Source organism: Coturnix japonica, chromosome 2 (assembly GCF_054131305.1).
Source record: "Coturnix japonica strain WE chromosome 2, WE-NBRP24, whole genome shotgun sequence".
NCBI classification, from domain to species: Eukaryota; Metazoa; Chordata; class Aves; order Galliformes; family Phasianidae; genus Coturnix; species Coturnix japonica.
In genome coordinates this window covers 132,256,358-132,278,610 of record NC_140664.1, presented here as the reverse complement: position 1 = coordinate 132,278,610, position 22,253 = coordinate 132,256,358, and the positions used below count along the sequence as shown (strand labels likewise).

The following is a 22,253-nucleotide window of genomic DNA, read 5'->3' as shown; positions in this document are numbered from 1 at the left end:
ATGTCTTGCAAGCATGCCCATCCGAGGACCAACACTAGTTACTTCTAAAGCTGGCCCTTCGGCAGGAGTGGCTGACCCATCCCAGTGCAGAGCTTCTGTCCCCCGCCCAAGGCCATGGCTCTGCTCTCATCCTGACAGTCCATGCAGACACTGCAGCATTGAGTGGTCATGCAAAGCGCTGGCCATCTTGATCACCACCAAGCACCGTCCCTATCTTCAGAGGGAGAAAGTGGCATCCAGCTGGAGGTTGCCAGGAAGAAGAAGCCACCTCTTGAGATCCATCCCTTAGAGGCTGACGTCGGTGCACACGTGCCCAGGCTCTCACATCACTGCTTCAGGAACTCCCAAACTCTGAGCACAGAAGAGCAGGCTCTGCTCCTCCATGCACCCCAGGAAGACCTCTGGAGCTGCCTTCCATCCCAGTGGAGGATGTGGCCTCGTCTCTGGAGCACAGTGTTGCCCAAAGGGTGAACATCCTAAACCGGTGAGTAATGGAAACCGAAGAAAAGGTGAGAAGACATTCAAGGAAAGCTCCCTTCCAGCATGGTCCTGTCTCAGACGCACACAACACAATGTTTTGCAAAATTTGTCAAGGAATCCTGAAAATCCTCCGTGGAGGAGGAAGGGGGTTGCAGCAGAACCTCACTGATCAGCACCCCCAAACCGAGCTCTGGGGCCTTGGAGCTGGGCTCTTCTCCCCCGGATCTCCACTAGTCAGTGGCTGGGGGTAGGCTTGGATGTGTTACCACTCAGGTATGGCTGTCAGAATAAACAAACAATTTTTACCCCCTTCTCGGCAAAGGTTGTTTTCCTCTTCTCTTGGTAGCCCCAAAACCTGCATCTTCACTCAGGCAAGGTGGCCACTGGGGTCCAGTCAGCAGCCCTATCTTTCAGCATCAGCCATGTGAATCGCTACTAATTCACCGAAGTCAGTGCCAGTTCCCCAGGTTTGCATCTTCAGGGGATGCAAATTAAAGCTCGTCAACCCCAAAGACTCACTGCAATGGGAATGCAGCTGCATGTCTTCAGGATAATTTGCTTCCAAGGGCAAACCAGGCTTGGTCCCTTTGGAAATCCATCAAGAAATACCTACAGTGGCCAGATCTGACCAAAAGGTGGGCATGAACCCAGTGCTGAAACTGGAAGAGGAGAAACTTTGCCTGAGCAAAGATGGGGAGTTGGGGAACTGGTGGGGGCAAAGGGAAAGGTCTGAGGTCATTAGTGCAAATGAGTGAGGTTCTACTGTTAGTACAACAGGTTCGAACGGGTGTGATGTATCTGTTTCCTTATCCAGCATATCAAAATTAAGGTGGTAAGCAACACATCTAAATAAAATAATGGGCACTCCTGTGGACGTTACGTTTTCCAAACAAATAAGGTAAAAATAATTAAAATAAAATAATGTAAAAAAATAAAGTAAAATAAGAGGAAAAGAAAAAAAAAACAAAAAAAGCAAAAAATGGGATGCACCAGGAACTCTTAGTTATTATATACTAACCAGACTGTGCATGGCACATTTTATTTCTATAAAAACTATTAAAACTATTACAAAATATTCAAAAAAATACATTTTAGTAAATTTACAGCAGTTATTTCTCAATTTATTAATGCAAAACATCCTTTGCTCCCCTTTGTACAAACTACCACCTCCATCGTCACAGAATCGCCGCCATGTGCGCTTCTTAAAAAATATTATTTTCTAATAAATCCTTTTTTTTTTTTACTTTTTTTTCTTGACGTTAAAAATAACAAAGTTTCTTACGGCTTTTTTTTTTTTCCTTTTTTTTTTTTTTCTTTTTTCCTTTTTTTTTTTTAATCTTTTTTTTTTTTTTTTTTTTTTTTTTTGCAAATAAAGAGAGTTTGTGTAACAGTCTTGACTTCCATCAACGTGGCCAAATGGTGGGTTGGTTTCTTTTCTTACAGAGCAAAAATATTTAAGAAACATGGCAAAACAATACAGGAAATGACGTTACATCTGCAACTATTTAAATTAAAATAATATATTCTCATATTTTACACTATTTCAAAAAACGAAATGTGATTCAGTTAAGTATTGATCTCTCAAAAAAATCTAATTTACAATTCTGCGTATAAAAATATAATTTACGGACCCCCGTGAAGTTTGTCTTTCTTTTCTGTGTATATGTTGGCTCGCTTGTTTCTCTAGACTTGCTGAAATGAAGGAGCAACGCAATGGAGAGATGGGAAAGTATGGCATTTTGCTGTCTGAAAGTCAGGACACACGTGACATGTAGAAAAATAGACTCTGCGCAGTTTTGCTCGGCCTCACAAAATAATCTTTTTTCTTTTTTTTTTTTTTTTTCCCCTGTGAGAACAGTTCGCATGATAATAAATTATCAAAAGAAACTATTTAAGGCTCTTGAAGGTCCGGTTCATAGCATTTAAAACATCTATTCGACATACCGAAGAAATAAATATCCAGGAGAGGAGGAAAAAAAAAACAAAACCAACAACAGCAACAACAAAACAATGAACAAAACAACAGAAGAACAAATAAAAATATATATATATTTATAAACTAAACGGAACAGAACTTCCCGGGGTCTTTGTTTCCCTTAAAGTCTACTTTGGACTGTCCCTACTTAATTATTATTATTTTATTATTATTATTTTGTAAGTCTTAATCCGTGCTCTCTTTTAAAAATATGTATTATTTTTTCTGTTTGTTCTTTTTTTTTTTTTTCCTTGTTGTTTTTCTGTTTTCTTTCCATTTGGGTTATTTCTTTTTTTTTAATTATTTTTATTTTCTTTTTTTTCTCCTTTTCCCCCCTCCCCCATTTTTTTTTTTTTCTCTCTCTCACTCCCGCACTCTGTCTCTGTCCCTCTCCAGCCGCTCTCAGCTGGCCGGTGCCACCATGCCCAGTGGGTGCAGTGCATCACCATCCAGCACCCAGCTGCCGATGTGGTAGAGGAGCCGTGAGTACCAATGGATGCCGGTGGTGGTGGTGCCGGCAGAAGGGATGGCCCCATCTGGGCAGAGGGCAGCCAGCAGCCCCTGAGCCAAGCGGAATGGTGCAAAGGCCCAATGGGCCCAACTGTGCTCCTCGATAACAGCGTAGCAGGAGGTCAGCACCCGGTTGATGAGGATGGTGCCTTGGGCGGTGAGCGGGGCGTAGGCTCCGGATGCCTCCTCCCGCAATGAGACGCTGTGGACAGATGCAGGTAGCAGCTGCCGCCCGCCCTCTCCCAGCACATAGACACGTTGGCCAGGCTTCACATTGCTGGCAAAGAGTGCCTGGCCACTGGCGGGCCCATTGGCCTCTGACTGGTTGTGCTGGGGGGCCACAAAGAGCAGGTGGGCAGCTGTCAGCAGCAGCCGGGCCTGGGGCTGCCGTGTCTCGATGACATAGAAGAGCTTTCGGGAGCCGTCCTCCCGGTCGAGGAAGGTGAGGAAGTCACTGTAGAGCAGCCGGCCATCCGTGTCAGCAGCCAGCACGCGGTCCCCAGGGCTCAGGTCTTTCACCAGCTTGGTGCCGCCATGCTCCAGGTGCACTGTGGCCGAGCCAGGGAAGCAGCCTCCTGATTTGGCTGCCACTGAGTTTTCTGCACAAAGAAAGAGGCACAAGGGGTTAGAGGGCTGACCAATGGGACAGGGTGCGGGGACAACTCTCCTAACATGCCCAGAGCATAGAGCCATGAATCATTAAGGTTGGAAAAGATCTCTGAGAACATCAAGTCCAACCATCCACCTACCACCAATATTGCTCACTAAACCACGTCCTTCAGTGCCACATTTCTACATTTCTTGAACACCTCCAGGGACAGCGACGGCACCACCTACCTGGGCAGCCTGTGCCAGTACCAGACAACTACTTCAGAGAGAAGTTTTTCCTAACATCTAACCTAAACTTGGCTCAACTTGAGGCCTCACCTTGCCACAACCTCTTCTAACAGACCTGTAGAGAGTGATTAGGTTTCACATGTGCCTGCTCTTCTCCAGTCTTCTCCAGCACCACCAGTCCTGGTAACCAGCATGTCCCCATTGTAGCTGGCTACAAGATTCCCTTCCAGCACTATGCCTCCATGCTTGACCTCCTGCCGAATTATGAGCCCTATCAGTTGCATTCACCTCCTTGAGTGAGGCAGTCAAAACTTTCCAGCTGCAACAGCTGTTCCAGAAGAAGTGTCATGTTTTCCTTTTTTTCTGGAACTTGAGTGCCTTGCACCTCACAGCTGCTGGCAGACAGTGCATAGGCCTACAAGCAGGGTGGCTTCTCCTGCTCTAGGACCCTGCTCGCTGCTCATGGCAGCTTGTACTGAAGAAGCCCATCTCTCAGGAAGCAAATGCCACAGGGCAGAAGAGTAGCTTTCTCATGGAAAGAAGCAAAGCCCAATTTGTCAAGCCTTCCACCCAGAGCTCACACGGTGCAAGTTCCACCATTACACTGCACTGTTCCAGCCTTCACTGCCTTCTCATTTCTGGGGTTTGCACCCCATTCCTGGTAACACCACTGCACTGTCCTGAATTAGTGGTCCCAGGGCATCCCTATGCCTGCACCCAACCCAGATAACCTCCTTCACATGAATTATAGAATCATTAAGGCTGGAAAAGAGCTCTAAGATCATCCAGTCCAATCTCCCACCTACCGCTATTACTGCCCATGTTCCCAGGCATTACTTCTCCATGTTTCTTGAACACATGCTCAGGTGTTGTTGGAATTGTTCAGGGTTTTGACACCGAATGCTGTAGCTACTGCTGCAGCTTTTTGAGAGCTAACAGGGAAAATAACTGTAGGCTTTAACATATCATAAACAGTGAGAGGACTTGATGGATTTCAAGTCTCTCCTACAAATTCCTTCTGGAAAGTTTAGCCCTGGATGGTGAGGTTTGGAAGGACCGCTGCTGATTTCCAGGCCTAGCCTAGGGACAGCAGGGTCTCACTTCTCTACACTGGGTTGTAGCCCATGGTATGTCACTATAACAAGTGCCTTTGCTGCAGTCACCAGCATTCCTGATCCTTCCCTTGCCTTCCCTTGGTTTCTCCTGTTTACTCACTGTGCCAATTTAGAGTCCTGGTAATTTATCTCCTTAAAAGTAGTCAGATTTTATGTTTTTCTTCTGTGGCCGGTGCTGAAGCTATCATGATTTACATAAACACTCAGAGCATCTCCTAATGACTTTCTCAGGAAGGACAGGAAGGGCGAAAATTAGAACATTATTGATTTGCTAACGACCTTATCACTTCTCTTTCAGAAATGAAGCAGCGAGATCTCCAAGGCCTCTTCAGAGAGGACATGGCAACAAACAAGCTATGCGCTTTATGTGGAGCCCTCTGCTAGCAAACTACACCTTCGTACAAGCCCGCACCAAAGGTCTGGCTTGAGCTTTGTTTGCATATTCAGGGACTTGATGAATAGATCTAGTAGTGTAGCAGCTCTACAAACACGCCAGTGAATTGGCTGAGGTGTGAAAATCTGCTTCTTTGAGCAGCTCTTGTTTGGGTTCTCTAATTAAAATCCAATAAAGGATCAGCATTGTCATTCTGATTCATGTAATAAATGCAGACACTCTTGGAAGAGAGGACACTTCCATTTTTTTCCCAGCTTCTTCCCCCCCTTTTCTCCCCCTCCCTATTTGTTCAGGTGCAGAAACCCTATGTGCCAATTCACACACATACTCTCCAAAAAACCCAGGACCTTCCAAGCACTATTTGCACAGCAGAGCCACTTTTCCAAGGCACTCAAGATGTGTATTTGAATTTTAAATGCAGAAGCTCGCTCTAAATACTTGCCGCAGCGCATTATCAATGTCCCTTTTACCACCCCTGCCTCTCCCTCCCCTGTCCCAGTGACAATAATTCAGGCCTTGGGGGAACTCTTCTTTGCATTCCAGTCTCTGGGATCATACTTTTTGCAAACAGAGATCTAGATAAAGAATCTTCCTGCCTGCCATTATGGGGTTTAATCTTCTCATAAGATGCTCCATCATGAAACGAGGTTTCCACAGTTTGAAACCAGACCGAGCGGGTGGAATTCAAGCCCATTCCCTTGCAACCCTCGTGGTACAGTCACACGACCCCGCCTGACACGCACTAAATGTCACCCCAAAGTCCGCGTGTGCGGAATCTCAATGAGCAGCTCGGGGGTTGCTCCTCTCCTATGAAATATACATGGAGGTGGATTAGGGTGGGTGCTCGGAATAAGGTTATTGTGCGCCACAATCAGACACCTTGAGCCATAAAGCCCATCCTCGCTATTGAAAGGGACGTTTCATATCGCTGTGAGACCAGCAGCTTTGTGGAGCCTCCGAAGGGCTGGGGGAGATGAACAAAAGCAATGTCAGGCTCCCAGGACAAAGCCCTGGGCTGGAGAAGTCCCAGTGTGGACTGGGACCCAGTTACAGCTTGGCATGTTGAAGCCAATGCTGTTTACTTGCTGTTTCAAAGTAAATCGATATTTTTAGAGAAAGCCCATTATTTTCTTTTGCAGCCAAGTGTTTCTTGACACTTGCAGCTCTCTCCAGGCTGGAGGATGCTCTCACAACACTGCCGTACAGCACAGGGAGGCGGGCCCGGCGACTGGCACACGCCAAAGGGGTTCGCTTAAAATCAGCAAAACGACGATAATTTTGTTTTAGAAGAGCCAAACGCAGCTCGGGGTTTCTCGCGAGCTGTTCCCGGGTTGAGACAGCGTGTGGCGTTGTAAGCACAGGGAGGGGAGGCAGAAGGAGATGCGCGCTTATCGGGCGCTGGGAGTTTCCCGTCGGCTCCCGGCGGAGGGGCCTCGCTCGGTGCTCATTTCCCGGTCCCCTCCAGCCCCAAGATGAGCGATCGCTTCGGATGGGGAGAGCTTAGATCCCACGGAGGGAGAAGAAGGGCGTGTGGCGGTGGTGGGAAGGCTGGGCAAACTGACAGAGAAATTAACGCTGGCAGGAGGTGCTGCAGCTGGCTGGGCTTCTTCCTTCCTTCCTTCCTTCCTTGCATTTTTTTCTTTCTTTCTTTCTTGCATCTCCCCTATCTCCTTCACTGCCCCTCTCCCCCCACCGCCTCCCCCACGTGTGCCTCAGAGGCGGGCGCTCGGTTCCGCACCCCGACGGGGCGGGCAGAGCTGATGGGACGGGGAATTGGAGCACAGAGCCCGGGGGTGTCCCCACCGCGTCCACCCTCCCCGCCTCACCTGCTTTGACTGAGCAGTGGATGTGCGCCTTGGACTCATAGTAGACCCAGTCGAAGCCGGCCTCGACGGCGAGGCGGGCCAGCATCCCGTACTTGCTACGGTCCCGATCCGACGTGGTGATGTCCACAGCGCGACCCTCGTAGTGCAGCGATTCCTCGGAGTGGTGGCCGTCCTCGTCCCAGCCCTCGGTCACCCGCAGCTTCACCCCGGGCCACTGGTTCATCACCGAGATCGCCAGGGCGTTCAACTTGTCCTTGCAGCGCTGCGGGGACATGGGGACACAGGGAAAGGCACATTGAGGGGACACTGCTGTCACCGGGATCAGATGCCCCCCCCCCCCCAGCCTCCCCGCACCTCCAGGGTCGCATCCTACCCCCCTCCCCAGCCAAAGGGAGGAAGAAGGGATGAAACACCGCAACGCCGCTCCCTCTCCAGCACCTGCCCCACAGCCTGAGTGCGCGGTCTAAAAGCCCCGCATTCCTGCACTAAGTGCCCTGTCCCTTTGCCGAGAACAAAGTTCTGCCGAGAATAAACACTCGCCATATATCTGAGAGTCAGGGATTCTCCCCGGAATGTCTCCCCGGGTCTTTTCAGCTTAATTCTGTGTTGAAAGGGGTCTCAGTACACGTTAACAGACTTTATGTGCTGCTGTTTTTTGTTGTTGTTGTTGGGTTTTTTTTGTGTGTTTTGTTTTGTTTTTAATTATTATTTCTCACCCATCACTCATTAGAGTCCTCAAAGCAGCGTGGGCTGGGAGCATTTGCTCTGCTTTTGGCATAGACATATGATAACATGGCTCAGAAAAGGAAGATGGAAAGCAAGAGAGGGCCAAGCAGAGGAGTTACAGGGATGCTGAGTGGCCTTTGTGTGCAGTGAGAAGCTTTAGGCCCCATAGGAAAATGCTATAGGGTTTTCCTTCAGCCCCCTCTCTGGAGCTACTGGGCTCACCTAGAGCCTCACAGTGGGCAGATTCAGGGGTGAGCTCTATACAGAGCCCTGAAAGTGTAGAGGATTAGTGTGTGGGTCAAGGAGGTGGAATGACCAGCTCTACAAGGAGAAGGACTTGCAGCTGCCCTCAGACATAAGAAATAAGCACTGAAAGCATTTGACTGAAAGGCACACAGCTAGAAAAACCACACATGGCCAACTTTTTCCTCCTTTTTCAGAGAGAAATAACTCATGACTACAAACAGCATGAACGCACATGGGGTAAAGTCACAGCAAGAGGCAGGAGCTCTCCCTCACATACATCCCCAAGTGGGACGCCCTGTCCCACAAAGGCCCCTTCACAGCTCTTAGCAGGGCCCAGCATGGCCATCCCTTTTCCAGCCCCACTCTAAGGGACATGACAAGACTGTTCAATGTGAAACTTCCCATGTGTCTATCACAGCCATAAAAAGCAATTCCAGCAACACACACGGCCCCGAGAGATATCAAACACAATCACGAGCTCACTTTGGACTCTGTGGCCTAGCACTCAGTGCAAAGAGCCAAGGAAGCTGCTTTCAGCCCATTCCCTACAGCAGAGCACGAGGAAGCAGAGGGCATATTTTTACTTCCCCCCTTTGCACACCTGAGAGGATGGATGTGCTCCTGCAGAGCTAAACGGGTACGAGCAAGGTATGGGGGTGGCAGGACGTCCGGGTATTTATAAGATCAGGGTAGCAGGATCTCACAGTAGCAGGATATCGCAATACCAGGATGTCACGATAGAAGGATATCACAACACGAGGATATCATGATAGTAACATATCATGATAGCAGCCCCAGTGGTGGGTGTCCCTCCCGGCCTCTGGCTCAGAGAACGCAAGGAGCCGTGAATCGAGCAAGGGAACGGCCTCCTAAAGGACTTTCCTCCCTTTCACTCCGCCTGAGCTGGATTGTCGGAGTCAAAAGCCGTGAAGCCCAGACTATTTATTAATTCATCGGGTCGTGTGCCACAAATCAAGCCCAATTCTGTTCAGCCACCGTGAAGCTCAGCAGGGCTGCCTCCGCCGACGCTTTGTGTGGAGGCGAAGTTGTTCAACAAGCCCTCTCCTGCCAGCTCCTAATCTCTTCACAAATGAATTGCTTGAAGGAAACACTTAACAGGTACCTGTCAGTGTAAACAACCTGGTGGGCTTCCTAAATGCCAAGCTGATCTCTGAGTTCCTCCCATCGCGCACCGCCGTGTGCCCGCGTTAGGCGAGATGGCTATTTTATTCCATACAAATTCCAGCTTTATCGTGCTGACCTGGCCTCCTTATCTCTCGGCCGGATCCAGCCAATGGCCGGGGTGGGGGGGTGGGGGAGGGAGGGGGCAGCCCTCAGCAAACTGCTGTTGTCACCTGCAAAGTTGAGAACCCGACTTACCGAGCTCTGTTTGCCTTTTTTTCCACCCACCCCCCCCCGCCCCCTCCAACCCGAAGTTAATATTAACCCGCGACTAATGCATTCGGCGGCTATTCCCCGAGCCTAACAATTCTCTCCGGGGGAAGATCTCTCCATGCTTGAAGGGTTCGAGGCGAAGGGCGAGGGGCTGCAGGACGGCAACCCCGAGTCCGACCCCTCTCCTTCGTCCCCTCTGCCCCAACCCGGCCCTCTTCCCTCTTTGTGTCTAAAGCAACCCGAAAGAAAGAAAGAAAGAAAGAAAAAAAACTATTTGTTTTCGTTCCGTTCGTCTGAGGGAAGTTGACAGAAGGTCAGGAGTTCACCCGCTGCCGTCTAATGCGGCGGGAGCCGTGCCCCGGGAGGGCATCCTCGCACCGCCCCCGGTCCGCACCGCTCCTCCGCACCCGCTCCGCCGCGCCGTGCCCCGCCGGGAGCCCATCTCCCGCGGAGCCGCCTCCTCCTCCTCCTCCTCTCCGCTCGAGGAGGGAAGGGTGAAACCCGAGCCGGCGCGATCGATGGGCGAGAGGAGTTAAGTGGAGCTGAAAATGCGAGATGCGGTGGCAGAAAGGGCGGAGGAGCGCTCAGCGGGGCGCGGGGGTTGCAGCTCCGCGTTCCGAGCTCCGCGCAGCGCACACGGAGCTCCGCGCTCCGCCCCGGCACAGACGCGCCGCCGCGCTCCCGAGGTACGCGGCGGATTTAAGGTGGTCGGGAAGAGATGGTGGCCCCGAGCCCCGGGAGAACCGGCAAACGTGCGGAAAATCAGGCCGAGAAGCTGGGAGAGTTTGGGAAATTCCCCCCCACTCTCCCCCCCCCCCTCCCTCCTTCCCCGCACCCCATCCGCGTCCACTCCCCGCCTCGTCCTTCCCCGCGAGTCCTGTTCTAGCGCTGAAGGTGGGGCTTAAATGTATTAATATTAAAAAAGCGCCGTTGACCTATATTTGGAGGAAACCCATTTCCAGTGCCTAGATTGCATGTAGTTTGAGAAACTCCGGGATTGGCAGAGCAATTGACTTCACCGAGCTCTCTGGTGAGCATGAATAATAATTACGAGGTGACTCTCGGAGAGGTTCTCTATCTCTCTCTCTCTTTCTTTCTCTCTCTCTCTTTTTGCATAAAATGGTTCCGCAATCCGATTCCGCCCGAGATCCAATATTTACCCGGTTGTAAACCTTGTGCCATCAGATTTTTTTAAACCCGAAGGTGATGCAATGCCGATAAGTTGCAAGTCCCTCCCCTATGGAAGTACCAGAGAGCTGGCGGCGAGCATCCTTAAAGAAATATCAATATATTTACGCTCTGATGGGCACAATCGCAAATGATGGTATTGCAATACGAGCTCTATCATACGGAATCAGGAGAGCCATGGTCGATCCGGCTTCAGCTGCCTTTTGTGAGTGCACGACTGCATGCCTACTAAATATAGAATACGCTCGCGAGGGAAAAAATAAATAAAAGGGTAAAATGAAATGAAACAGAGGGGAAAAAAAAAAAGAAAAAGAAAAAGAAACGAGCGATAAACCCGAGCGATAAACACGAGCGCGGAGGCTCCGCCGGCGACGGGAGAGAGCGGCCCAGCGGTCACTGAGCGCCCGCGGTCCTCGGATCTGGATGCAGTTTGTTTGAGCAAAGTGCATCCGTGGGGACGAACGCGAGCGGCGGTCCCTGCCCAAGTTCCAAGGGAACGCCATGGCGATGCCGGCTGGTATCGCACCGAACCCCCACCGGCGGCTCCGGCCCCGCTAACTTGTCTGAGAGATGGCATTGACATTACGGGGAAAGTAGCCGAGTTTGGAGGGCGGGGGGAAAGGGGGAGGGAAAGGGGGGGGCTCCCAAAAATGCTAAGACAGATGCGTCCTTTAGGGGTTCTCAGAGAGGTTAACAAACACAAATACAGGTATCTCTGTGGCTCTACCTGAGTCATCAGTCTGTCAGCTCCCGTGTTCTCTTCATCCTTAAAAATAATGTCAGGGTTGTAATTTGGGGTTAGTTCTTTAAATCTCTCGGAGTTTCTTGTGATCTTCCCTTCATATCTTCCACTGGCCCCTAGGGTCTTCTCTGCCACATTGGGAATAAACTGCTTATAGGCTAACGGGGTCAGCTTTTTGGGGTGCCTCCTTTTTCCAATGCCCCTGCCTGGTCCACAAGTCAGCCCAGAGGAGACTAAAAGAGCGCAGATGAAGCCCACCAAGAGAATTCTTGTCAACAGCAGCATTTCGTCCATTGAATCCAATTACTTCACAGCTCTCTGTGCCTATCCCTGGCTGTCTCTCTAGAGCTCTCTCTCCTCCTATGTCCTTGTCTGCTTTCTGATCGTATACTATCCACCGATCCCTAGCAAGACAGGTGCTGGAATGGCAGCCTTTAGGTCGCTGATAACGGAACACATCGGAGTTTGGTCGGGAGACAGCAATCGAGAGACAAAAAAGGGTCTGATTTTAATGGTAGCAAAGCAAGACGCTTGTGAGAGGAGTCTGCCTTTAGTTCTATATTATAGCTGCCAGGGCCGAGAGCTGATTGGCCAAGGCGAGACAAGCTTGTCTTCTGATGTTTTAACCCTCAAAAAGGCAACAAATTCTTGAAAGATTTTTTTTTCTTCTCCTTTTACCTGAAGGGCTCGGAGCTGAAAGGGGCGGGGATTCAGCTTTCTTGGGATAACATCAATTACACGCTGCTTGTTGGGTGTTTTTTTTTTTTTTTTCCTTTCTCTCCTTTTTAAGGAATAATAAAAACTTTCTTGGCAGAATGGTACATTCGACAGCACGGGGAAGGGACGCCTCTGCGAAATAGTAATAACAATAAATGCAAAATACATCAGGTTCGAGGGGTGCGAGGCGGGGCTCTGGGGGCAACTCTTAAAATACCGAATATATCGGGGAGCCCCGCGAATAGAAACCTAGTGGGGTAATGGTAGAGCTCGGGGGGAAAGTGAGCTGTGAGGTTGAGCCCACCTCGGGGGCTTTTGTAACAGGTTTCTTCCCTAGGAAAGGGACACCGCTCCCCTCGTACAGCCGCGCGTTGAACCACAGTCACGTTTTAACTGATAAATGACTGCTTTGGAGGGAGGAAAAACCGATAGGAGGAGGCAGCCGGGTGCCCGTCTGCATCATGCGGACACCTCAGCAGCGTTTATTAACGCATAAATAAATAAACAATAAAAATCAGAGCGGTCCCCATTGAAAATAACGCAGCGCCTCGGGAAAGTGGCCGCAGTCAGTGATGGCACAGCGCTGCGCTTTGTTCTGCGCTCCGAGCGGCTCTCTCGGCTCTCACACCTCCTCGCGGGGTGTCATTAAGTTTTGAAGGAGAGCGACGCGCTGAAAGCATCCGCAAACACAATTAGCAGCGATCGATCCAGGCAAAGTGAATGGCGGGGGGATAAGTTTAATGTGAAATTAATTGTTATCTCGTGCAGCGTGGCAAGTGATGTCTTTATCCCCGGTCTCCAAAAGCGACTGATCAGACAAAGGTGTTGAGAGACGAGCAGAACTGCAGCGATGGGGCTGATAGAGCAGGTCGGGCGGAAAGGCAGGGTCCCGTATGGACAAATACGGCTGCAAAGGGCTCCTCTGCTTTTGCTCCGGCGTGTACGCGATTTGTCCCAGCGTCCCGAAACTCGAAGAAGCTTTTTGGGAGTTCTCAAAAGTCCCGAGATGACAAGCTGTAGTGAGCCGAAGTCCTTAGTAAAAAATAATACATAGAAATCAGCTTTATTTAAGGAAAAATAAAACGCAGCTCTTTTGGAGAGAGAGATGATGCGGGAGTTTTCCCGTCTGAGTCGTAATCCGCTTAAAGCACGTGAAGATGGACTTGAAAATTAGTTTTTAAGTGGTTGAAAAAGAGTCAAGTAAAAGTTGTACGCCATGAACAGCAGCATGGAGGACCACCCCAACTTGCAAGGGACAAAGTGATCTTTCCTAGGTAAACTTTAGAGAAAGAGCTGAAAGAAGTGATTGGAAACTCTCGGATCGACTTTTCCCTCCCGTGCACCCACTCTCCTCTCCTGTTACTTATGTTTCTCCGTAACCTTCCAGTGAAGCTCTGCTTTCTCTTCCCCAACTTGAAATTTCGGCGTTTTTAATGTGGGGATGGGTAAGGAGAGTGAGGAAGGCAGCCGCTTGTCTGCGAGGTTTTTGTCAGCCCATCGAGCTGCAGAAACAAGCCGTCTAACAGCCAAACGCCTGCTTCATGCCATGAAAAACACACTCAAGTTTTATCTTCCCGTCTGTGTGCATGCGAGAAGACAGATACAAGGAATATATAATTTATACAAAAGAGGCTATGTTCTTTTGATGTGGTTGCTTAAACAGCATGACTTGATATAACAGTTGATTAAACAGTGCCAAGGAATAAAAGCTGCCCCTAATGGTGTGGGATCCTGCAAATCTTTTATCACCCCTCTTACCTTGTCCCCCTCCCCAAGGAAAGATGATCGATATCCTGGAAGGATCAAGTATAGGGAATAAGGATAAACTCCCTCATTATCAGATTGCCATATGTACAGAGCAGTCACCCAAAGATTAACAGGAAAGGAAACGCAAAGAAGGAATTAATTAAATGCGAGTAATAAATGCAGGGGGGGGAAGGGGGGGGGGCTAGGGGAGAAATCAAGAAAAGTTGTAACTGTGGGAAGCTCGAAATCACCCTGCTATCAAATTAGATGTGAAAGAAAGCAGAGCTGGGGGGTGGGGGGCTCTGCTCAGCCTCAGCGCGGCCGCAGGGGCCGGGAGCGGGGCCGGGTGCGGGGTGTGCCCGCTGACCCTCCCTGCACTCCGGGCTTGCAGTTCCACCGTTCCCAGGGCCGGGGGAACACCAGCCCCGGGGGGTTCTCAGCACAGCTCCCCCTGACCACCTCTGCCCCTACCGCTGTGCTGCTGGAGAGCATCTGACACAAAGACACCGTGCCCGACACACGGACATCCTGCCCGACAACATCCCTGCCTGACATATAGACATGCTGCCTGATGGATCCTTGCCCAACATACAGACAGCCTGTCTGACACACAGACACCCTGCCCTACACATGGACATCCCTGCCTGATTCACAGACGTACTGCCTGACATGCAGACACAGTGCCTGACATATAGACACACTGCTGGATGCGTACAGACAGCCTGCATGACATACAGACAACCTGACTGATATACAGACCATGCCTGGTACACAGATACACAGTTTAACAAACTAACGTCCTGTCTGACTTGCAGATACTCTGCCCAACACATGGACATTCATGCTCAGTGAACCCCTGCCCAACACACGGATACCCTGCCCAATACATGGACACCCAGCCCAACAAACAGACATCCTGTCTGACTTACATATGGACTTTTCGGCCCAAAAGAACCTTGCTTGATCTATGGACATACTGCCCGACGTATAGGCACCTTACCCAACACATCACTGTCCAACCCACAGACATCCCTGCCTGCTCTGAGGGCACATTAAACAACAACAGCAATAAAAAACACCAAACAGAACACCAAAACTAGACACTGATACCTCCTTTAGAAAGATCAATCCCTCAGCTGTGGATTATAAAAGTCAGTGCTGGGTCTTGTTGTCACGAAGCATACAGGCCAACTTTTTGTTCTCTGAGCACAGAGGCTGGGCCCTGCCCTCAAAGAGCTGCTCTTCACTTTTTTCCCATGGCCCCCAACCACAGCACCCCCAGAAGTCAGCAGCCCCCAGGGCCTCCTTGCCCAGAGAGTGTATGCTAACAGTTGAGTCCCTCTTGGCAGTACCCCTGGGTTCCCTGTTGTGCCTCTAATGCCTCAAATCTAAAAACTCTGTGAGCTCTTGGGTCATCTGGTCCTGATCCTCCTGGGTACAGCAAGCACCAGAGCCACGGGTGCATCCACCACTGATCCCAAAGAGTCATCTTCTCCTTGCTTGTATACAAGCTTCTCCTATAGCTGGGTGGCCCAACTTTGTTTGCCTCCATATGGGTTCTTCTAAGTGGCTCTGCCGCAACCGCAGAAGCTCCCAGCCTTTCCCAGTACTGGCCTGGGATATGTTTGCCTCCTTAGCCCTTGCTGTGATCCAGCAACACCTCTGAGAACCTCAGTTATTATTTATCAGCTTTGCTGTTTGAAATCTGAACTTGTTGTCTGCTGCTTGCTTTGCATAAAACCAGGGAAGGGCTCAGACCTCACAAGTGATGTTGCTTGTTGGCCAGGCTCCCTGAGTTTCCTTGCACTGATACATTTGTTTTTGCTGAATACCAAGGTGCAGGAAGCTTCCCCTTGAAAACTGGAGAGACAAACATGTAGGTTTTAACTGGATCTTAATTACTTATCACCCTTTACAACCATCTTTAGAGCTCTCCTTTAGTATATGACTTTTGAAATCAATTACCACTTTTAAGAGTGCTAACGCTTCATTCCCACAGGCTCTTCTGCACCTGTTTCCCAAGATACATGGGACCCGAGTGCTCACATACAGTGAATTAAGCCTGAAAAACTTCAGTGAAAGTTGAGGTTAGGATGGAGTATAAACTGGTACAAATGGCAGAGAATCAGGCAGGCTTTTCATCTCAAGCTTTGTTTGTTTCTTTCTACACCCCACCCTCCTTCATACAGATGCTAAACTCGTTCATTTGAAGGAGTAGTTCATCCCTGTTTGCCTATCCTGGCGGTATTGCCATTGCTATCTTCAAAATCGACTTCAGAATTTCACTTTGGAGCTGCAGGTTGGTTGGCTGGCAGCTCCTCCTTTATAGTGACAAGCAGAACAGGTCTTGTTCCTAGGAATTCCCCTCCAAAATAAACAAACAAATAAATAAAAAATCCGCCAAACAAAACAACAACACCAAAAAATACAACCCACAAACAACAACAAAACCCTAAACGCTGGCACCAGTGAGATATTAAGCTCGTGTTTTTCCATCTAGTTTGTGTTTGCTATGAAAATTCAGGGGAAGCCTGGTACCTGCTCAGATACGCTTGTGGTCATGCAGTATGTAGGCATTTCTGCCACAGGAAAAATGCTCTCAGTGTGCAGAGAGGCAGAAAGCAGTTGCTTTTGGAACAACTACATGCATTGATTTTGCTGTTTTTAAACCTACCTGCTTGTGTATTAATGCTAATCATAGTCTTGAATTCAATCAGTAAAGCTCTCCATCATGCAGACACAGAATCAGGTAGGCAGCATTATTCGTAAGGTATTTTTATACATTCTCTGTGTGCATATTTTCTTTTAACTCAGACTCTAAAACAGGATGTTCCACAGAATTATTTATGCCCTTAATACAGGGCAATAAGCGATGTCTAGTTGTACAACTACAGCAAAATCTTTAGATCAGATCTTCCTCTTTCTCCTTGGACGACCTGGCCTTTTTTTTTCCCATACCAAGAGCAGCAGGTAGGAATTATTAACATTTATTTTTTCCTTCCTGGTTTGTGATCCACTGCACTTTCAGCCACTTCCTCCTGGTCATGAGTGGGGGAAAACCCCAACCCGGGCACTGGAATCCAGGCGGTGCCGGGTAGGGAAGCAGCCACTAGGGGAGCTCGGAGGTGGGAGCAGCTCCGAGCATCTTCCTCGGCTCCACAGTAGAGTCGGGAGAGTCAGCAGGAAGGCAGGTGCTGAGTTTAAAAGGGGGGGAGGGGGGAAGGCAACATTAACATGGAAAAGTTTTGAATCTTTATTTCTTTAAGACTAAATAAATACGAATTTGAAACCTTCCTTCCTTCCTTCCTTCCTTCCTTCCTTCCTTCCTTCCTTCCTTCCTTCCTTCCTTCCTTCCTTCCTTCCTTCCTTCCTTCCTTCCTTCCTTCCTTCCTTCCTTCCTTCCTTCCTTCCTTCCTTCCTTCCTTCCTTCCTTCCTTCCTTCCTTCCTTCCTTCCTTCCTTCCTTCCTTCCTTCCTTCCTTCCTTCCTTCCTTCCTTCCTTCCTTCCTTCCTTCCTTCCTTCCTTCCTTCCTTCCTTCCTTCCTTCCTTCCTTCCTTCCTTCCTTCCTTCCTTCCTTCCTTCCTTCCTTCCTTCCTTCCTTCCTTCCTTCCTTCCTTCCTTCCTTCCTTCCTTCCTTCCTTCCTTCCTTCCTTCCTTCCTTCCTTCCTTCCTTCCCTCCTTCCCTCCTTCCCTCCTTCCCTCCTTCCCTCCTTCCCTCCTTCCCTCCTTCCCTCCTTCCCTCCTTCCCTCCTTCCCTCCTTCCCTCCTTCCCTCCTTCCCTCCTTCCCTCCTTCCCTCCTTCCCTCCTTCCCTCCTTCCCTCCTCTCTCCCTCTCTCCCTCTCTCCCTCTCTCCCTCTCTCCCTCCCTTCTTTTCTCCTTTTCTTCCTTTCTCCCACATACACCTTGAATTGGTATGTGTGCGTATATACATGGGTGTGAATGTACCCAAGTGCACAGAGGTGAGAAGTAATCACATATTTCTTAAGTTCTTTGGCACTCATAAAGTTAAGAGATAGAGCCATAAAGTTAAGAGATATTGAAATCTAGCTGCTTAAACACTGGCTATGAAAAAGAGAATGTTTAAGTGTTAGTCCTGCAGGTTATGTTGACTTGCATTCTTGATCATTAGTTGAATCCAGTGTTTCGATCATATAAACACTGCTAAGAAAAAACCCTCAAAAGAAAGTTGTTTTAGAAGTAGTTAACTGAAGTACTAATAGTTATTATGTTTATTTGGGTGTTGGTTGTTTATCTGTGGAATTTATCTGGGCATCTGAGTCAATGATCATTGGAGACTGTGGGTGTATGAAAAGCCAGGAGATTTTTTTCCCATGCAGGTCAATGTTAACAGGTCCTCTCAAACTGTCCTGGGGTCACACAAACTTTCCTCTGATTCTGTAAAAGCCATTTAGTTTTAACAGATTTGTTCTCATTGCTTTCTGTTCCAAGGATAATAGCAGCTAATAAAAGTGTTTAAATTCAACATTAAAAACAGCCTCTTTTTGATAGATACCATTACTATCCACAAATGGTTAATAGATTTACTTATTCTGTAAGACCTGCATTTTGAGATACTGATTTCTATTCAGGAAAAAATAAGGCTGATGCATGAATAGCATTACAAAATGCAAGTAATGCTATCTGTCTGCCTTGTACTGTTACTGCATTTTAGGGAAAAGTGCCGAGTCATATTTTGGAATATCAGATGATGATACATCTCCCAGGCTGCATGATATGACAGCCAGACAGGGGATGCCAAGAGAAACCTGAAGGCATGAAATAAATTCAAACTTAACTTGCTGCCTTTTGCAATGTGAGGTTGGTTTGCCCAAAGTACACAAACCAACAGACTGGATCAAGGCTTTCTGTTTGGGCAGAGATCAGGAACAAAGCTTGCCCTCTAAAGTCCACCTCGTAGCCAGATCCAGCCATGGTAACCACTGTATTCACTGGGCCATGGCAGCAGGAGAGGTATGTGCATGATTGTCTTAGTTTTTCTTGTTTCCTTACATTTGCAGACTATTTTTGAGCGCAGTTTACATGTTTTCTTTCTTTATTTCTGGCATATTTACACCCCAGCTTTTTAAAACGCTTTGTTCATGCCAGTCAGTTTAGCACTGAGCTTGTTAAAAGAGTTCCTAATATATTGTATATGAGTGAAAATGACTTAATTGTTCTATTTCTTTCTGACCCCAATAAAAAATGTCCCTGATACCATTCGTGTCTCTCTGTTCTCAAGCGCTTCCATACGTGTCACTGGGTGGCTTTGAAACACTTCTTAGAGACATCAGTTCAATTGCTCTTATTTATTTATTTAGATTTGTAATAATGACAGTAAATGGCCATCTGAAGCAATCTGGGCACTTTGCAGTCATTAATACTGCAGCATCAATATCACATAACACAATTATAGTGCAATAAATTTTCCATGTGCTTCATCTGCTGCCCAACCAAAATAAGAGCTCCCCAGATCTATCACATTCCTTACTTATGTCCTTTCCCTCTAAAACACCTTGATGGCAGAAAAAATGGGCTCCAAAACGTTCCTGAAAGCTTAACAAAATGCCATCCTTTCCAGAAGAAGAGGCAGATATGTGCGTTCAGGAAATGGTGTGCGGGATGCTCCATCAATCAACTGATACATCTCCATGGCAGGGAAGGGCCCAGTCCCTGCACCAGTTCAGCAAGAAGGGTGAGGTTGATAGAGCACTGTAATAGTCTATGGAGTCTCCATCTCTGGAGATATTCAAAACCAGCCTGGACAGTTTTCTGTGCAATCTGATGTAGGAAACTGCTTTAGCAGTGTTTGGATTGGGTGATCTCCTGGGGTCTCTAACAGCCCCTATATTCTGTGACTCTTTGGAGTCTTCTGACCACGGATCTCAAGCCATGTGGGACTTTCTAAGTCAACACAACGTCTTGAATTCATGTGGAACCCTTCAGTCCTCTGTCTGATAATGGCGTAAAGCTGTTTTAGTGCTGTTTCTTTCTGGGACAGTATTAGCCATGTATACTATATCAAACTGCTCTCAGAAACATTTCTCCTGGGGAAACAGGGAAGGGAGAGAGGGTCTGTTTGCACACAGTCCTTTGTGCCACCACAAACCTGTGTGCTGCTGTGCCATGGGCTGGAATGGGAAAGAAGGAGAACTTGAACCTATGATTTAAAAAAAAAAAATTAAAAAAAAAATGGATAACTTCCAGGCTCAGTAATCCCTGGGTTTCCCATGGGATCCCCTTAGAAAACCAGTTAGGATGGCTGACTTGACCCTGGTAGGCCATGATTCAAAGTCCTCTGGATTCAGCTGGAGTCTTTTCGGTTGTTTTCAGCAGATTTCAAATCACTTTCATGTTACGTCTGTTACATTTGTGTTGCTCAAAGCAAACTGCTCTTGGCGCTGTTAACAATTCCTCTGATTCGTGCATAAATGCAGAGGGGCAACACAATGGTTTTATAGCATCAAAGCAGCATGCCCTGCCCAACTCCCTGGTGAAATTCTTCGGGTAGCTCTGCAAGAAACTCCATCACATAGCAAACTATTAACTGTTCATGCTAGGCCGTTATGTCTCCTTGACAGTTGTGGCCTTCTTGTCCAAATCTGCTGCAATGTGACTACTAATCCATTGGTCAAACTTGTTTGTAGAACTAATGAATTTTAATCAGTAATTGTTCTTGGGCAATAATTCATTTATATCCTCATCTTTTGGCTCTCTTTGTCATGATAACATCTGAGTAAGTTTTGAAGAGAGATATGTTTTGCTGTCTCAGTGTTCAGAATCAGGCAGTGGTGATGTTGATGAGTATTTTGTCTACACAACAAAGGTGCCCGTACATGGCTTCTCTCTGAGCATGGAGTTACAGTATGCCAACAATACCGGAGGACCATCTATATACACCTATATATAGAATAACATGACCAAAGAAGGCCTACCACTGGAGAGTATGATATATTTCTCCCTCCACAGCCGTAGCTGTGAGAACTTAGCACCTTCTTGAACAAAGGATAACGTTTCTTTTTCTTTTAGCTCTTCCCTGAGTATATTTTTCTATATGGAATGAAAAATTATAGAAAAATTAAAGTCATGGGAAGTGAGGAGTTTTCTTCATAAGAAAAATGCCCACACTCCTGAAATATTCATAATAAAATGAGAAATCAAACTGGAATACCCACACTCTTATTACTTCAGCCAGCCTTCCTTTCAGAAAGTAAAATAAATCATAATTTATGCATGAAGACCTGAAAATCAAAATAGTCGGAAAGTAGTGTAAGAGCAACCTGACTAAAGAAGGCATAGCACATATGTGCTAGAAAACAACCCATCATGTAAACAGTGTAAGTGACAAAGGCAATTGGGCACCGGGAACTCAGTGATTTTAGAGAGGGGGGGGAGGGGGGGAGAAAGCATTTCACTGAGATAACCTTAGGGAACATTGAAATCACTCCAGTATGCACTACCTGAAGACAGGCAGATTTTGGAATGCATTCATATTATGTCATTATATCTAAATCTGCTGAGTAAAGAGCAGGATAATATTTCCCCTTCCTTTCTACTGTTGAAACAAATTAAATTTGGGGCAGAAATTATTCAGCCTCAATCAGTATTTTTTGGCTATTAGCATCCAGTTGAATTTAAGGCCAAGTCAAACAGGCTGCAGACATTGATGAGCTGGTATTTTTACTCATTGGTGAGCTTAGAACCCAGGAGAGGATTAAGCACCCTTTTGCCAGGCTCTTTCCAAACAAATCCAAGACAATTTCTTCTTCAGAGAGCCCACATTATTTTTCATTCTATTTACTTTACTCTACCCATGTGAAGACCCACTGAGGTAGGAAGAACAATTTACAGAGTGAGGCATATTAAATTTTCCAATCTCGTGTAGTAAAATGAAATATCGTAAAAGACCTTAGCTGCTCCTAATAGGATTCAGCGTAAGAAACACTTTGTTTACCTTGGCTGAGGGTCTAATCCAGACACTTCCAAGCTCTTTGCCAACCTCATCTCCAGATACTGCAGAGGCAGATCTATTCAATATTTCAAGAAGGTTAGAATACTCACATAATTAGAGTAGCTATGATGAGTAGACAGTTTTAAATTAAGTGGAAGCTTTAGTAAATTTGGGCAGAATGTTCTGCTAATTATTGAGAGCCAAGAGGAAACTCTCACTTTAAACACCTTGTTGTGTAAATACCAGTGCGGATGGTCAGGCAAGAGTAGTCATTGAACGTGGAGTCAAGGGGGAAAGGTTTCCAAAGACCTCTGGTGATTTAGAACCACAGACACACTTTTTAATAAGTGACTTGTGCATCTACAGGCTCAGAAACAAGATTGAGTTCCAGTGGTTTCATAAGGCAC

General features: G+C 47.5%; 1 protein-coding gene and 1 long non-coding RNA gene across 5 annotated transcripts; one reads left to right on the top strand and one right to left on the bottom strand.

Moving 5' to 3' along the window:
* Positions 1-1,483: 1,483 nt before the first annotated feature.
* On the bottom strand, positions 1,484-11,969 carry SHH (sonic hedgehog signaling molecule). Of its 3 annotated transcripts, none has more exons than XM_015853028.3 (3): positions 11,420-11,969; positions 7,138-7,399; positions 1,484-3,564 (listed from the first exon to the last, which is right to left on the bottom strand). In XM_015853028.3, exons 1-3 carry the CDS (start codon positions 11,726-11,728, stop codon positions 2,858-2,860), a joined length of 1,278 nt encoding a protein of 425 aa, XP_015708514.2. In that variant the 5' UTR covers positions 11,729-11,969; the 3' UTR covers positions 1,484-2,857. The 3 variants fall into 3 exon arrangements, with proteins under 3 accessions (XP_015708514.2, XP_085395079.1, XP_085395081.1); XM_085538953.1 differs by lacking the exon at positions 11,420-11,969 and adding an exon at positions 9,233-9,429; XM_085538955.1 differs by lacking the exon at positions 11,420-11,969 and adding an exon at positions 8,711-9,226.
* On the top strand, positions 10,353-13,875 carry LOC107308851 (uncharacterized). Of its 2 annotated transcripts, none has more exons than XR_014943172.1 (2): positions 10,353-10,534; positions 12,920-13,875. It is a non-coding gene; the product is annotated as an uncharacterized LOC107308851 (long non-coding RNA). The 2 variants fall into 2 exon arrangements; XR_004306328.2 differs by having other exon boundaries at positions 10,392-10,897.
* Positions 13,876-22,253: the final 8,378 nt, after the last annotated feature.